Below are 15,526 nucleotides of genomic sequence, written 5' to 3'. Positions count from 1 at the left end.
TGTTACGTGGGCGCCTCCTACGGGATCTGGTGCTTTGGGCTGGGAAGCCCAGTGTGGGGTTGAGATCCCACACTCCCCAGGTGGAACCTTCGCAGAGAGCTATCCCTCCAGAACCTCAGCCACCGCCGTGGGAGTGGTCCAGCCCTTTTCACCTCTCAGACTTTCCTATCAGTCCTGACGTGGCTTCTTCTTGAAATCCCTGGTTATCTGACTTCTGTCCAGCTGGTCTTCAGCTGATTCTTTAGGTTGCTTGTTCCCTAGTTTAGTTGTAACTCCAGTTTGGTCCTGGGAGGAGGTGAGGGTAACTGCCACCTACTCTGCCATGACCTTGGACCCCTCCCCGAGTGGGCTTTTTCATCCGTTCTCCCCTCGCTTCTTCAGAGCTGGGGTCTCAAACAGCTTCCCACTGTGGCTGGTGGGGGGTTCATCATCTTTAGTTTGTTACTTTAACCTTGTTCAACCTTTGTAAGGAATTCTTTTTATTAAAGTCCCTTATTTTAACCACTAGGAAGAATTCTATTTCCACCTGGTATAAGGGCTCTCTTCTTAAATTGATTTTTAAACTCTGAAGTACTAGAAGACATATCTGTCATGTGTGTGTTAAGGCCTCCAGACCATTGTACAGTGGTTTGGAGCTAATGTCTCAAAGTTAACACCAAAGATTATTTTTCTTACTTCTTCCATTCTGCATGTATCTGTCTAGAGCAGCTGTGGGCAAACTACGGCCCGCGGGCCGGATCCGGCCCGTTTGAAATGAATAAAACTAAAAAAAAAAAGACCGTACCCTTTCATGTAATGATGTTTACTTTGAATTTATATTAGTTCACACAAACACTCCATCCATGCTTTTGTTCCGGCCCTCCGGCCCAGTTTAAGAACCCATTGTGGCCCTCGAGTCAAAAAGTTTGCCCACCCCTGGGCTAGAGCATCTCATGGGCTGGAATGACATGGTTTGGGAGGAATCTTCATCCTCCTGAGTCCTTGGACCACAATGCCTTCTAATATTATCGACTCCCACCATCATTTCTAACAAAGTTCTGTGTGTCTCTTCCTGTGGTCTGGGCAGGTTTCCACAGAGCAGCATCCACACAGTGTTGCCATGGTGTCACAATAGCAGGAATTGCACAGCGCAGCAGGCATCCCGAGTGCTGAAGGGGATTTCCCTGTGAAAGAGAACAGTAACTGATTTAAATGTTACCGGTTCTAGAGCTCCATCAACACTTTCTACAAAGTCAAAGCAAGCAGGGCAGTCTCTCCACAGGGACCTCATCTCTAAGACCCCTTACATTTCACGGAGCATCTCTCATCAATACACACACATCTGAGCAGCTCTGTAAAGAACATTGACTTTCTCAGCACCCAGGAGACTGTGGTGGGGAGAATGCTGAGTGGCACACAACTTTTCTACTTCCTGTTTTCTATTTCTATAAAATCGCTGAGGAATCACAGTGCCCAAACCCAGCTTCACATTCTGTGGGGACAGAATCTGCTCCAGGACCTGAGCTGCACGGACCCTCCCTGGGAGAACTGCTCACCTCCAACCTCATGCTGCGGTGGCTGCTGCTTCTGGCCCTCGGTGGGTAGAAAGCTAGAGCAGGACTTGGGTGGGGCCAGAGCAGAACCACCTGTGCGTGGGCATCTCAGGACCTCTTTTACTTATTTACTTACCGTTTAAAGCTTACTTTTATTTAATTTTTTGTTTTTTAATCCTCACCCGAGGATATTTTTCCATTGGTTTTTAGAGAGAGTGGAAGAGAGAGGGAAAGACATACAGAAATATCGATGTGGAAGAAACACATCGATTGGTTGCCTCCTGATGCACCCTGACCAGGGCCTGGATGGGGAGGAGTCTGCAACTGAGGTAGGTGCCCTTCACCAGAATCGAACCTGGGACCCTTTTGTCTGCAGGCCAACATTCTAATCCATTGAACCAACCCAGCCAGGGCTCAGAATCTCTTTTAGGGCACAGGTCTCTCTGCTGGGATGAGTACAAATGGGCTTCAGCTTCTACTTCAGGACCAACAACTATTATGCAGTGGCTACTGACCAGAGCAAGGTCCCCAGGAAAACCAACAGACTACGAATCTCTTTTCCTAATACAGCTTCCTTCTTCCTCTGTTTCACATTCATTAATGCTCTGATCTGTAGGAAAATTCTTTAAAGGATATCTGTTTGCATAAACTGTATTTCCAGACCATTGAAGTGCTAGTATACTCTGCTTCCACTCCACTTCCACTCCAAGATACCGCAGTTGTGTCTGAACTCTGACTTTCCTAGACTTAAATTGTAGAGAGGCTTTCCAGGCCTGCTGATTGTGGCTTTTGCTGAGAAATATGAGTCTAGTATATGGATGCAAACATGACACCAGACCTAGAATAGGGAGGGAGGGAGGAGCAGGCTCCATGAGAAGACACCTCCATTTGCTTCCTGGCCTTGCCTGGCTTTGTGTCTCAAACAAAACCATCTGTCTTAAAACGTCTAGAAAGATGAGGTGGGGGAGGAATAAACACGCTGTGAAATGTCTGAGAACTTACCTGCAGAATAGCCCACCTCTGGTCAGGGGGGTGAGCGATGTTTATAAATTGTTAGGGCTGCGCACTGGGTTCTGTGGGAATGTTGTCTGTGAGAGAGGTAAGGAAAGGGGGTAAGTATAGGGGAAAGCAATAAAGGGAACGAGGGGGGTGGATAGAAGAGAATAAAAAGTGGGGATGGGTAAGAAGATACAGAAGAAGAGAAGGACGTAGAGAATTGTTGGGAAAGTATTCAGAGAGTTACACGTTTTTCTAAAAGTATAACAATCCTGGTGCGGTGCTAACCTCCCTGACTCTTCCCGCACAGGTCCCGTGGGCGTCCGGCCAGGTGAGTTATTCTCTTTGTTCTTTGAGGTCTCCGGGAACCATGTGCGCTTCCAGGCAATAGAGGTACTGCCTGCTCCAGCCTCTGAGCTCAGGGCTGCAAGGATCAGGCCCAGAATTGGGGGGAAAGAGTGAGGGGCCAGGGCCTCACCTTAGTCCTTGCCATGGAACCAATGCTCCGACGTCACCGTCCTTGCGTGACTACCTGCCTGACGATGTGCGAAGGACCCTTCTCTCCCCTCTCAAGGCAGTAAGTTATTTTCTCTTTACGCTTAAGCCCCCGGACAGAAAACATGTTCACGGTGAAGGGAAAGCAGCCATACAACGTACCCTTGAGGAAGCACCCTCCTGCTTATGGCCACAGACACTCAGAAGCCGCCCCAGAAGCAATGGAGGCAGAGGTGGAGACATACTCCCTGCGATAGGAGGGAGGCAGAGGAACAAGGAGATGCTCTGCCTTACACGGGACTATCCCTCGATTGCAAACTACCCAGGCAGAACGCGTTTTCCATTATTATTATTATTATTGTTATTTAAAAAATATATATTTATTGATTTCAGGGAGGAAGGGAGAGGGAGAGAGAGAGAGAGAGAGAGAGAGAGAGAGAGAGAGAGAGAGAGAGAGAGATTGAAACATCAATGATGAGAATCATGAATTGGCCTTCTACATGCCCCTTACTGGGGATCGAGCCCGCAACGTGGGCATGTGCCCTTGACTGGAATCGAACCCTGGACCCTTTAGGCCCCAGGCCGACACTCTATCCACTGAGCAAAACTGGCTAGGGCTTATTATTATTATTACTATTGATTAACGTTATAATGTAATAAAATAAAGAGGACAACTTGCTTTTCTGTTAGGCTGGAAAGTTACATTTTCTTCTTTAATCATTTATTTGAGAAAGTATTCTATTACAGGGAGGAGACAGAATACTTATATATCTGATACTTTTTTATGTCTGACTATATAAATTGCATTTTATCTGAGGTGATTTTAAGCAAGAATGTTATGAATACATTATAGGGTCTCGGGATCAGCCTCATGCACTCCAGCAAACTTCCTGAAATTACGGTAAATGTGTATGAACGTACATTTGCCCCTTCTTCTAAGGAACAGGTAAAATGTCGGAGCTAAAGGCCGTTTACCTAGATGTATGACAGTCAAATTCTTGTTCCAGGCTCAGGATAGTCAGGAGTCATCATTTTTCATCTATCTCTAGCCCTGTCATTGTTACCAAACTGGCCACATAAATCTTACTCCTCAAATATTTGTTTGGTCAAATTGGTTTTATCTCTATGTTCTTCACGGAAAACCTCGCCCAGTATCAGTCTAGAGAGCGAAAATGTTGGGCCTTCACGAGGGCTTAAGACTTCTCTCTCTTTAATAAGAACGAATGCCCCCGCCAGTCATGAAACCGCCCCGTCTAAGAGTGTGACTTTCAAAGCGGCGAAAGGTATCGAGCCATTGTCTCTGAACTTGTTGACCGCTTTGCTCTACAGGAACAAAGTGACAGGAACAACATTCTAGTCTGTGCCTCCAACATATTGTGCTGATTCTATATTGAAACTTTTTTTTTCTTTTTGAAATATGTTTAAATATACATAAAAAATGGGAACGATGAGACATGTTTACTAGAATATGGAAGTTCTAACTCTTTTCTCCCCACCCCCTTTTGGTTTCCACTTTGGAGACTGGATCTAAACTCCCAGCGGTTCTCAACCTGTGGGTCGAGACCCCTTTGGGGGTCGAACGACCCTTTCACAGGGGTCGCCTAAGACCATCGGAAAACACATATATAATGACATATTGTTTCTGTGATTAATCACTATGCTTTAATTATGTTCAATTTGTAACAATGAAAACGGGGGTCACCACAACGTGAAGACCTGTATTAAAGGGTCGCGGCATTAGGAAGGTTGAGAACCACTGCTCCATGAGGAGAGGGAGTCTGTTCTGAGACAAGCCCCCGAGAGTGGGTTCCTCTTTTCTCTACGTACGGTCACGGCTGGAGGAATACACCCGGCAGGCGGCGAAGTCCATATTCTCCCGCCTTGGTTCTCTCTTCCTCCATGTGTTCCTCCGGGCCGGACACTTCCTTCCTTCCTTTCTTTATTTTTAAATCTTCACCGGAGGATATTTTCCGTTGATTTTAGAGAGAGTGGAAGAGAGAGGGACAGGCAGAGAGAAACATCGATGCGAGAGAAACACATTGATTATATGCCTTCATCCTGAGCCCTGACCAGGGCCCAGGCCGGGGAGGAGACCTTGGCCAGAATCAAACCCGGGACCCTTCGGTCCGCAGGCCGACGCTCTATCCACTGAGCCAGACTGGCTATGACACTTCCTCTCTTTATGCTAAAGGGGCATGGTTTAAGGTTCAGGCCTGGGGTTAGGCGTTTTATTAGAGCACACACTTCCCCTGAAATTTAACCCAGTGTATTACAATCCCAAATTGGTACTAGAACCTGAATTTCTAGCCCAGTTACCACCTAAAAACTTCCCCCCAAATGCCCAAGGGTTCAGGGCTGGGTCACAAAGCACTATGATGGCTGGCTCTTCCCACTGCACAAGCTTTTAAAGAACAGTCCACCAGCCCCTCTCCCAGCTTCTAAAGTTGTTGCTTTTTTCCTGCGAGGGCAGATTCACTACCACGTGCTGCTCCTTCGCTCTCTGCCGACCACTCTCCTCCAAGGGGAGGGAATGACCCCAACAAGCAGGTTCCCAGAAGCCTCTGCCAAACGCATTCCAGTAGAAAATTCTAAATAATTGCCATTGAGACTCCCGGGCTGACGTCTCAGGGGCCCAGATGGTGTCGTCTAGGGAGAATGACAAAGGGAAGGTCTCTGAATTCTACTGCTGGGCCGAGTCTCTCAGAGATGAGAGATGCAGAGAAAGTTAATTGCGACTGTCACAGGGACAGGAGGTCATCTGGAATGGAGATAAGGAGATGTCAGTGGAATTGGTTTACATGCATATTTAGTCCAGAAAATTGATGGCACTTGAATAAATCAAAAACAGACATAAAACCAGCAGGATGTGTAGAAGACAGAAGATGTCTGTCACTAAGTGAAATAGAGCTCACCTTAGCCGGTTTGGCCCAGTGGATAGGGTCCCGGGGTCGATTCCAGTCAGGGACACATGCCCGGGTTACAGGTTTGATCCCCAGTAAGGGGGAGGGGGTGCAGGAGGCAGCCAATCAATGATTCTCTCTTATCATTGATGTTTCTATCTCTCTCTCCCTCTCCCTTCCTCTCTGAAATCAATAAAAAAATATATATATATATTTTAATTTTTTTTAAATTAAATCTTTATTGTTCAGATTTTTACATTTGTTCCTCTTTTTTCCCCCCATAACTCCCCTCCTCCCAGTTTCCACCCCACCCTCCGCCCTCACTCCCCACCCACTGTCCTCATCCATAGGTGCACGATTTTTGTCCAGTCTCTTCCCGCATCTCCCATACCCCTTTCCCCCCCAAGAATAGTCAGTCCATTCCCTTTCTATGTCCCTGATTCTATTATGATCACCAGATTATTTGTTCACTTGATTCTTAGATTCACTTGTTGATAGATGCATGTTTGTTGTTCATAATTTGTATCTTTACCTTTTTCTTCTTCTTCTTCTTCTTAAAGGATACCTTTCAGCATTTCATATAATACTGGTTTGGTGGTGATGAACTCCTTTAGCTTTTCCTTATCTGTGAAGCTCTTTATCTGACCTTCAATTCTGAATGATAGCTTTGCTGGATAAAGTAATCTTGGTTGTAGGTTCTTGGTATTCATCACTTTGAATATTCTTGCCATTCCCTTCTGGCCTGCAAAGTTTCTGTTGAGAAATCAGCTGACAGTCATATGGGTGTTCCCTTGTAGGTAACTGAGTTTCTTTCTCTTGCTGCTTTTAAGATTCTCTCTTTGTCTTTTGCTCTTGGCATTTTAATTATGATGTGTCTTGGTGTGGTCCTCTTTGGATTCCTTTTGTTTGGGGTTCTCTGCGCTTCCTGGACCTGTAAGTCTATTTCTTTCACCAGGTAGGGGAAGTTTTCTGTCATTATTTCTTCAAATAGGTTTTCAGTATCTTGCTCTCTCTCATCTTCTGGCACCCCTATAATTCTGATGTTGGTACGCTTGAAGCTGTCCCAGAGGCTTCTTACACTATTTTCGGATTCTTTTTTCATTTTGCTTTTCCAGTTGGGTGTTTTTTGCTTCTTCGCATTTCGAATCTTTGACTTGATTCTTGCGCTCCTCTGGTCTGCTGTTGGGTGTCTGTATAATATTCTTTATTTCAGTCAGTGTATGCTTAATTTCTAGTTGGTTCTTTATCACAACATCGAGGGTCTCATTAGATTTCTTGAGGATCTCACTACATTTATGGGCAGTTTCTAGAAAATTATTGAAAGACCTTAAAATTGCGGTTTTTAGCTCTATATCCTCCATTTCTGTCATGTTTCTTTGTCTCTGCATTTTTTATGCTTTCTTGGTGCACCCCCTTGTGGTCTTTGTGCACAGTCTTGTTGTAGTTAAGCCTTGATTGTTGTCGGCAATACTGGGGGTGATTTGACCTCCAGGCCAACTGGCTATGAGAGTCAGCTGTGTCTGCAGTGGGAGAGCTTCTGTGCTGGATCTCTAGGGCGGTGCTAATCTAGCATTTGCCTGAGGCTATCCGGCAAATGGCTCTGGGCAGGGCTTGGGCGGGGCAGGTCCCCGGGGATCTACAGGGTGGGCGGAGCGAGCAGTTATGGCTGCTCTCAGTTCCGTCCCTAGGGGCTCTGCTTCACAGAGTCCCAGCAACCACTGCAAACCTCGGAGAGAAAGCTGCCTTCGAGTTCCAACCGAAGCCAGACAGTCCCGCTTCTCCCGTTTGAGTCTGGGTCCCTATAGACTTGCCCGGATCTGGAGCTCAGAGTCTGAAACTCCCTCCTGGCCTGCCGCCAGCCCGCTCCGTGCGCACTCTGCACCTTAGTATTTTACTTCAGCACTGCGCCTCCTCTGAGTCTGGGTATGATATTCTCTTTCCTCCTAGTTGTAGAATTTCCACTCAGCCAGCCTTCCTGTGGTTCTGGATGATGTCCGTTCCATCTTTTAGTTGTATTTTTGATTGGTTGTTCGAGGCAGCAATCTTTGGCATTAACCTATGCCGCCATCTTGGTTTCTCAATAAAAATATATTTTAAAAGAAGGAAAAAAAATGAATAAATAGAGCTCACCTTTGCTGAGCAGGGAAGCCAGAAAGGCCAGGAGATTCTAAGGAATCTGTGGCTGCCTGGCTTCGTGTGTGTGTGTGTGTGTGTGTGTGTGTGTGCGTGCGCGCGGGCTGTCTTTTCTTATAGGAACAGGTGTTAGAGTGCTGGCGCAGGGCGTGCCCTGTGGGTACAGGTACTTTTGCATCTTTTGCAGACTGGCTCAGCATCGATCTGCAAAGCCATGCCTATGAAGGAGACAGGGTGGTTGTGAGGTGCTCTGGAGAAGACAATGGTAAAATAAAGAAACTGATGTACTACAAGGATGGCTCTCGGATAGCCACCTACTCTAGCGCCTCGAGCTACACCATTTCCAATGCAAGACCCAGTGACAGTGGCTCCTATTACTGTAAGTCAGATAAGTCACTACTGTACTTCTTTCAGGAGACAGAAGAATCACGCTCTCAATGGCTCACTGTCCGAGGTGAGGGTCTCACTATTCAAGTGGAAAAGTCTGGGGAGAAGTAGGGCCTGTGTGGGTGGCCCAGGCTGCAGGGCAGGGAAGACCACCCAGAGAGGCAGGAACTGGGGGTGTCTGTGTGTGTTGGAGTCTGGGGCTTGTGTGTCCTGCTCACTGGGGCTGAGAAGACAAGGGACTTCTCAACGGGAGCTCCACAGCTCCCTGACGGGGGTCTCTGTTTAATTCTTCCCTTCAGAGCTGTTTCCGGCACCTTCCCTGACAGTCAGCTCCTTGCAGCCAGTGGAGGAGACCTCGGTGACCCTGTCGTGTGATACCCGGCTCCCCTCGGATAGGTCATGGACCCCGCTTCAGTACTCCCTCTTCAGGGACGGCCACACCTTAAAATCCCGGAGCTCCTCCGGGTTTTGGACCTTAGCATTAAGGAAAGAAGACTCCGGAAATTACTGGTGCGAGGCAATGACAGCATCGCGCAGTGTCTCAAAGCGGAGTCGTCAGTCCTACATCCAGGTGCACAGTGAGTGTCAGGGGCTGGGCTGGCTGGGGAGGGACCCCTCCGAGACTCAGAAATCTCTGGAGAGGAGAAGACTAATAGAAATGTACCGAGTACAAGGCATTGCTCAGAGCAGTTTTAAATTTAGTGCTCCCAGAACCCTGTGAAAGACTGAAGTGTGAACAGTATCTATACAGTAAGTGCTATTACCATCCCCATTTGACACACGAGGAAACAAAGCACAGAGCTGTTCAGCGACCTGCCCAAGGGAACACAGCATGTAAGTAGCACAGTTGGAATTGAACCTGAGCACCCTGGTGGCAGGATATGCCCTTTAAAAAAATATAGTTTTTATTGATTTCAGAGAGGAAGGGAGAAGGAGAGAGACAGAAACATCAATGATGAGAGAGAATCATTGATTGGCTGCCTCCTGCAGGCCCCCTATTGGGCATCGAGTCGGCAACCTGGGCATGTACCCTTGACCAGAATCGAACCCAGGACCCTTTGGTCCACAGGCTCACGCTCTATCGACTGAGCAAAACTAGCTAGGGGGGTATATGCCCTTTTATCCACCTTGCTACACTTCCTATCTCAACTTTGCCAGTGGAGAGTGGTATCATAATAGCTACCAATTGTAGAATCTCTGCAGTGCAGCAGTTGCTTTATACAGGTATGTCTATTTATCATTATGAAAAGTCTGTGCAGCTGGTATGATTATCCGCACTTTATCGCTAAGAAAACTGCAGCTCAGAGCGATGAACTGACCTACCAAGATCATGTGGCAGAGCTGGGTGAGGGCGCACAGCCCATGTGTCCCCCCCACTCCCTCTGTCCCAAGTGCATCAGGAGCTCAGAAGGGAGGATCGCCGTGGGCTGCAGGCATGAGAGAGGGCCAGTAAGTGTGCAGACAGTGAGAGGTCAGATTTTTAGAAGATTGAGTTTCAGGGTGCTCTTGCCTGATAGCCCTCAGCATGCTCCCTCCTCACCAAGAGCCCTCCTCGGCATACAAATCCACTCCAACCATTCCACCCGCCGTAAAGCTCAGCTGCTGGCCCGGCCTCCTCACCAGGTCCTCATCTGCCATCTCGTGTTCACACAGGGATCCCCGTGTCTGGCGCGCTCCTGGAGACCCAGCCCCAGGGTGGGCAGGCGGTTGAAGGAAAGGAGCTGGTCTTAATCTGCTCTGTGGCCGAAGGCACAGGGGAAACCACGTTCTCCTGGCACCGAGCGGACACAGGGGAGAGTCTGGGGAGTAAGAGTCAGCGTTCCTGGAGATCAGAGCTGGAAATCCCTGACGTCAGGGAGAGCCACGCGGGGGGATACTATTGTACAGCTGACAACACCCACAGCCCTATCCAAAGCGAGGTGGTGAACATCACCGTGAAAAGTAAGTACCGCTCTCATGGTTAGCCAGCAACTTCCAACGGGAGCCAGTTTCCTTGTGTTGCAGTAAGGATGCCCCTAGGATGGCCAGGAACAGGGCCAGGAAGAGGTGGAGCGCACTGGAGGGTTGTTGCCATGATGGTGGTGGCGTGGCGGTGGGAGCGGCAGCATTAGCAGAGGAGCTAAAGAAGATGACAGTGGGAGGGACCAGGCAGGGACCGCGGCACGGCCAGAGGCACATTTTTCAGAATTGCTCAGCAGAGGTTGTCAAAGCTCTTCTGAAACGGGCTCTGCAGCATTCAACTGGGAGGCACGATGGTGGGAAAGAACCCACGGGCTGGGGAGAACCTGTGAGAACGCTTGGGAGGGGGTGGAGGGGGTTGTAAGTGGGTTCTAGCAGGGGAGACCCTCTTTGATGGACCCTTCTACTTCCGTCAGTTCCAGCGTCTCACCCTGTCCTCACCCTCAGCGCTCCTGAGGCCCACGCCTTCATCGGGGACACGGTGGAGCTTCACTGTGAAGACAGGAGGGCACACCCCCCGGTTCTGTACTCATTTTATCACAACAATGTCTCCCTGGGGAACGTCTCGGCGCCTGCTGGGGGCAGAGCATCCTTCAGCCTCTCTTTGACCAGAGGACATGTTGGAAACTATTCCTGTGAGGCCAACAACGGCCTGGGCGCCCGGCGCAGTGAGGAGGTGGCACTCAACGTCACAGGTAGGCCATGTCGGATATCTTCTTCCCGGGGACCATTGGCAATTAGGTCAAGCAACGGCTTATGGGTCCTTGAATTTCCCTGTCCCTCGGGGAATCAGAGTTCAACTAGAGCAAGCATGTCAAACGCAAAGGCTAGCACGGGCCAAATAAATAGAAGCTTCAATGTTCATAGAAACGTAGGTTTATTTCGATAGAGACATGCTGAATAAAATGGGCTGAAATAAACGAGTCATCGTTAACATAAAATAATAGAACATTTAATAAAAATTAATATTTTTTCTTGAACACTAACTTACCAGATACTGAATAACTGCACAAATTAATAAGCATCGCACAAATAAACCTATTTTTCTTGTTCTCCAAAAGCGAAATATTTCCTGTTTGCACACCAAACAAGTCAGTCCAAGACTAATGACGTGGCCATCGGCTGCTAAAATATTCACTGCTGGTATTAGTGGAGAGAAATGGTGCGCCTGCGCGTAAGGGAAATGAATTCGATATGATGATAGTAATCAGTTATTAGCGAACATTGTAGTGCATTATTAATAATGATGTCTAACAGGGTATTGTAAAAATTAAGTTATGAAATTTTTATTAAAACGTTTCTTACATACCGTTATGTTGGCTGGGCTGCAAACATATTCGTTGTGGGCCGCGAGTTTGACATGCTTGAACTAGAGTGTCCATCTGTTCTTTTAGGCTTTCTTTTCCATTGGTCTTAACAACAGCCTTCCCCTTTCCCCTTTCGGTTTCCCTTTTACTTTACATCATCGGATGTGTGTGAAATAGATACTACATCATTTGTAGGGCACTTTGCTGGGATAAGTTAGCATTGACAGTGAGGCATGGCTACATCCCTGAGGGAGGAGGGAGGTACCACTGAGATAGGGACACTCAGCTCACAGTGGGTAAGGACATACGACTAAGCTTTATAAATATGTAGGAAAAAGTAGAAAACCATGAACAAACCAGATTCTGGAATTCAAAACGTTACTAGGATTATCTCATTTAATCTCCATAACAACCCTCATTTTACTAATAAATAAGATTTAGACCAAGTCACTTGTCTGAGGTCCCACAGCTAATAGGTCACACACAGAAATGAAACTCTAGCCCTAACTGGTTTGGCTCAGTGGATAGAGCGCCGGCCTGCGGACTAAAGGGTCCCAGGTTCGATTCTGGTCAAGGGCATGTACCTTGGTTGCGGGCACATTCCCAGTAGGGGGTGTGCAGGAGGCAGCTGATCAATGTTTCTCTCTCATCGATGTTTCTAACTCTCTATCCCTCTCCCTTCCTCTCTGTAATAAATCAATAAAATATATTTTAAAAAAATGAAACTCTAGGCAAGGGCTACAGGAATCAAGAAACTTTGCTCTTTGCCCTTCTTTTTAATATATCATAATAGTCGTAAGATTTTTCTTAAATTTATTATTGCAAAGGACATTTAGTAGGTTTACTAATGGGGAATAATTATTGAATTCCGGATGTAAACCCCTCTTAGCATCAAGTCATCATAGATAGTAGGACATATAGCTTGCTCACACTTTATTTCAAAATTCTGTATTCTTATGTGTGTTTCCTTTCTTGAGCTGTACTCATCTAGTTTTGGTTTCAAGGGTAGGTTAGCCTCATAGGGATCATTTCAGAAGCTTCCCATGTCTTCTGTAAAACAGTTAAAACAACATTTGGATTATCTACTAGTTAAAAGTATTTGGAACTGAGCCTAACAATTTTCTGAGCCTGGTAGATTTTTACCTTCATTATCAAATCTTTTTTTCCTTTTTCTTTTCAAATTTCCTACCCTTTGAAAAAATAATTTGGATACTTTTGCTCAAAACTTGGGGCAATTCAGCTCAGTGTGGCTCAGTGGATGAGCGTCGACCTATGAACCAGGAGGTCAGGGCACATGCCCAGGTTTCCAGCTCAATCCCCAGGGTGGGTATGCAGGAGGTGACTGATCAATGATTCTCTCGCATCATTGATGTTTTTCTCTCTCTCTATCTCCTTTCCTCTCTGAAATCAATAAAAAATATATTTTTAAAGACTTGGGGAATTTTATCTAAATTTTCAAATTTATCACATACTATTGACCATCATATTATCTAATTTTTAAGTAGCTGTCAGATTTTATTATGATCTCTTCACATTTATAGTTTGTGTGATCTCTTAGAATTTACTAATAAGATTTGCCAGAGATTTGTCTATTACATTGCACTTTTTAAACAGCCAGAGTTAGTATTAGTATTAAAATCTATTTGGCTTTTGGTTTTCTGATTCATTTATTGCTCTTTTATCTTCCCTAGAACTTTCCTCCTTTTGTTTTAAATTTATTTTATGTTGTTCTTTCTTTAATTTCTTAAGCACATATAAAATTTTCATCTTTATTTGTTTTCTCATAAATGCATTTATAACTTTATTTCGACCGCAGAACGCTTTGGAAGCTATTCCTGTGAGGCCAACTAGTATCAGCAATGGGCATGGCTCAATGTGCAACTGGATGCAAGCGTTCTGTCTTTGCCTCCCCTCCTGCCCCTGAATTTCTCCACTCCCTTCATTCTCACACAAACAGGGCTGACCACTGACGGCAGCGCTAGGCTTACCTCCCCCCTTTCTGCTAGAGCTCCTAGAGAAAAGAGTCTTTTAAAAAACGATTCCAACTTAAAACCAATCAACCAACCAACAACAAACAGGTGGAGATCAGAGATGAACAAGTCTGAGTCACGTGTTCACCCCCCTCCCTCTGGAATGAAGCTGGACCTGTGATTGAGGAAGTGATCCACAGCGTCTGGTGCAGTTTTCAAAAGGAAAATGAGTAACTCAGTTGAACTCAAGGCTTTCCCTAGTCTCCATTCCTTCTCTTTTTCCAGGATCTTTTCGAGCCCATGAGAACCAAACCATAAATCGGTGTGTCCCCACATTCCTGTATTATCAGAGGGCAAAGGCTCTCCCCGGGGCTCTTGAGTGGGAGCCTTCGGTGGGTTGGATGATGCTATGAGATGAGCAGGCAGTGGGACAGAGCCAGAACTCGGTGACTCCCTCCTTCAGCGAGCCCCTTAGCCCACACCACACACACAACCACCAGCAAGCCCTCCCTCCTAACCCTGGGAACTACCGTAAGCACATTTCTGAACGCTGTCTGACCCCTTCTGTTTTCAGAGCCCCCACCCAAGACCCGCTTGGTGAACGGTGCTCACGGCTGTGAAGGGCGAGTGGAGGTGGAGCGGGGCGGTCGCTGGGGCACTGTCTGTGATGACGGCTGGGGCCTGAAGGAGGTGGCCGTGCTGTGCCGGGAGCTGGGCTGCGGAGCCGCCAAGCACACCCCTGCGGGCCTGCTGTACCCGCCGCTGGCCGAGGAGGCCCAGCCCGTGTTCATCCAGGTGGCCCTGTGCAACGGGACGGAGGGGGCACTGGCGGAGTGTGAGCAGATCGAAACCTTCGACTGTGGGCATGACGAGGATGCGGGCGCCGTGTGTGAAGGTGTGTGACGGCAGGGCCTGGGCAATGGAATGTCACTCGGCCATGTACCATGTGATTTCGCTCATATGTGGGGTCTAAAACACAATCAACAAGCAAAACAAATAAACTCATAGATACAAAGAACAAACGGATGGTCGCCAAATTGGAGGGGGTTGGGGCACTGAGTGAAAAAGGTGAAGAAATTAAAGAGTACAAATCGGCAGCTGCAAAATAATCATGGAGGTGTAAAGTACAACATAGAAAATATAATCAATAGTATTGTAATAACTCTGTCGGGTGCCAGCTGGGTACTAGACTTATTGGGGGATCATTTCATAAGTTTTATAAATGTCTAATCCAGCTGTGGGCAAACTACGGCCCGCGGGCCGGATCCGGCCTGTTTGAAATCAATAAAACTATTGAAAAAAAAGACCGTACCCTTTTATGTAATGATGTTTACTTTGAATTTATATTAGTTCACACAAACACTCCATCCATGCTTTTGTTCCGGCCCTCCGGTCCAGTTTAAGAACCCATTGTGGCCCTCGAGTCAAAAAGTTTGCCCACCCCTGGTCTAATCACTATGCTGTATACTCGAAACTAATATAATATCAAATATCCACTATAATCTCTCTCTATAAAAGCCTCAGCAACCAAACAACCAAATGACCAAATGACCTGTCGCTATGATGCACACTTACCACCAGGGGCAGACACTCAACACAGGAGCTGCCCTCTGGTGGTCAGTGCGTTCCCACAGCCAACCTCCCGTGGTCCCTCCCCCTGGCTGGCCAACCTCCCATGGCCCTGATCAGCCCCAATCACCAGCCAGGCTGAGGGACCCTACCTGTGCATGAATTTGTGCACCAGGCCTCTAGTTTTAAAATAAAAAATATTTGTTGTTGTTCTATAATCCCATCAGCGCTTGTGAATTCTTTATCCTAAAAAAAAAAAAAAAATCTACTTATCAATA

At 46.9% G+C, this 15,526-nt stretch overlaps 1 protein-coding gene across 1 annotated transcript; it reads left to right on the top strand.

The window, feature by feature from the left end:
• The first annotated feature begins 8,180 nt into the window (after positions 1 to 8,180).
• Positions 8,181 to 14,975, top strand: LOC308534331 (Fc receptor-like protein 2). Its single transcript, XM_081112811.1, has 5 exons — positions 8,181 to 8,510; positions 8,743 to 9,021; positions 10,097 to 10,384; positions 10,819 to 11,097; positions 14,254 to 14,975. Exons 1-5 carry the CDS (start codon positions 8,339 to 8,341, stop codon positions 14,580 to 14,582), a joined length of 1,347 nt encoding a protein of 448 aa, XP_080968937.1. The 5' UTR covers positions 8,181 to 8,338; the 3' UTR covers positions 14,583 to 14,975.
• The last annotated feature ends 551 nt before the right edge of the window (positions 14,976 to 15,526 follow it).

The sequence above is a fragment of the Myotis nattereri genome (genome assembly GCF_964212035.1).
Source record: "Myotis nattereri genome assembly, chromosome: 18".
Taxonomy (NCBI): Eukaryota; Metazoa; Chordata; class Mammalia; order Chiroptera; family Vespertilionidae; genus Myotis; species Myotis nattereri.
This window is presented reverse-complemented; position numbering and strand designations above follow the sequence as displayed.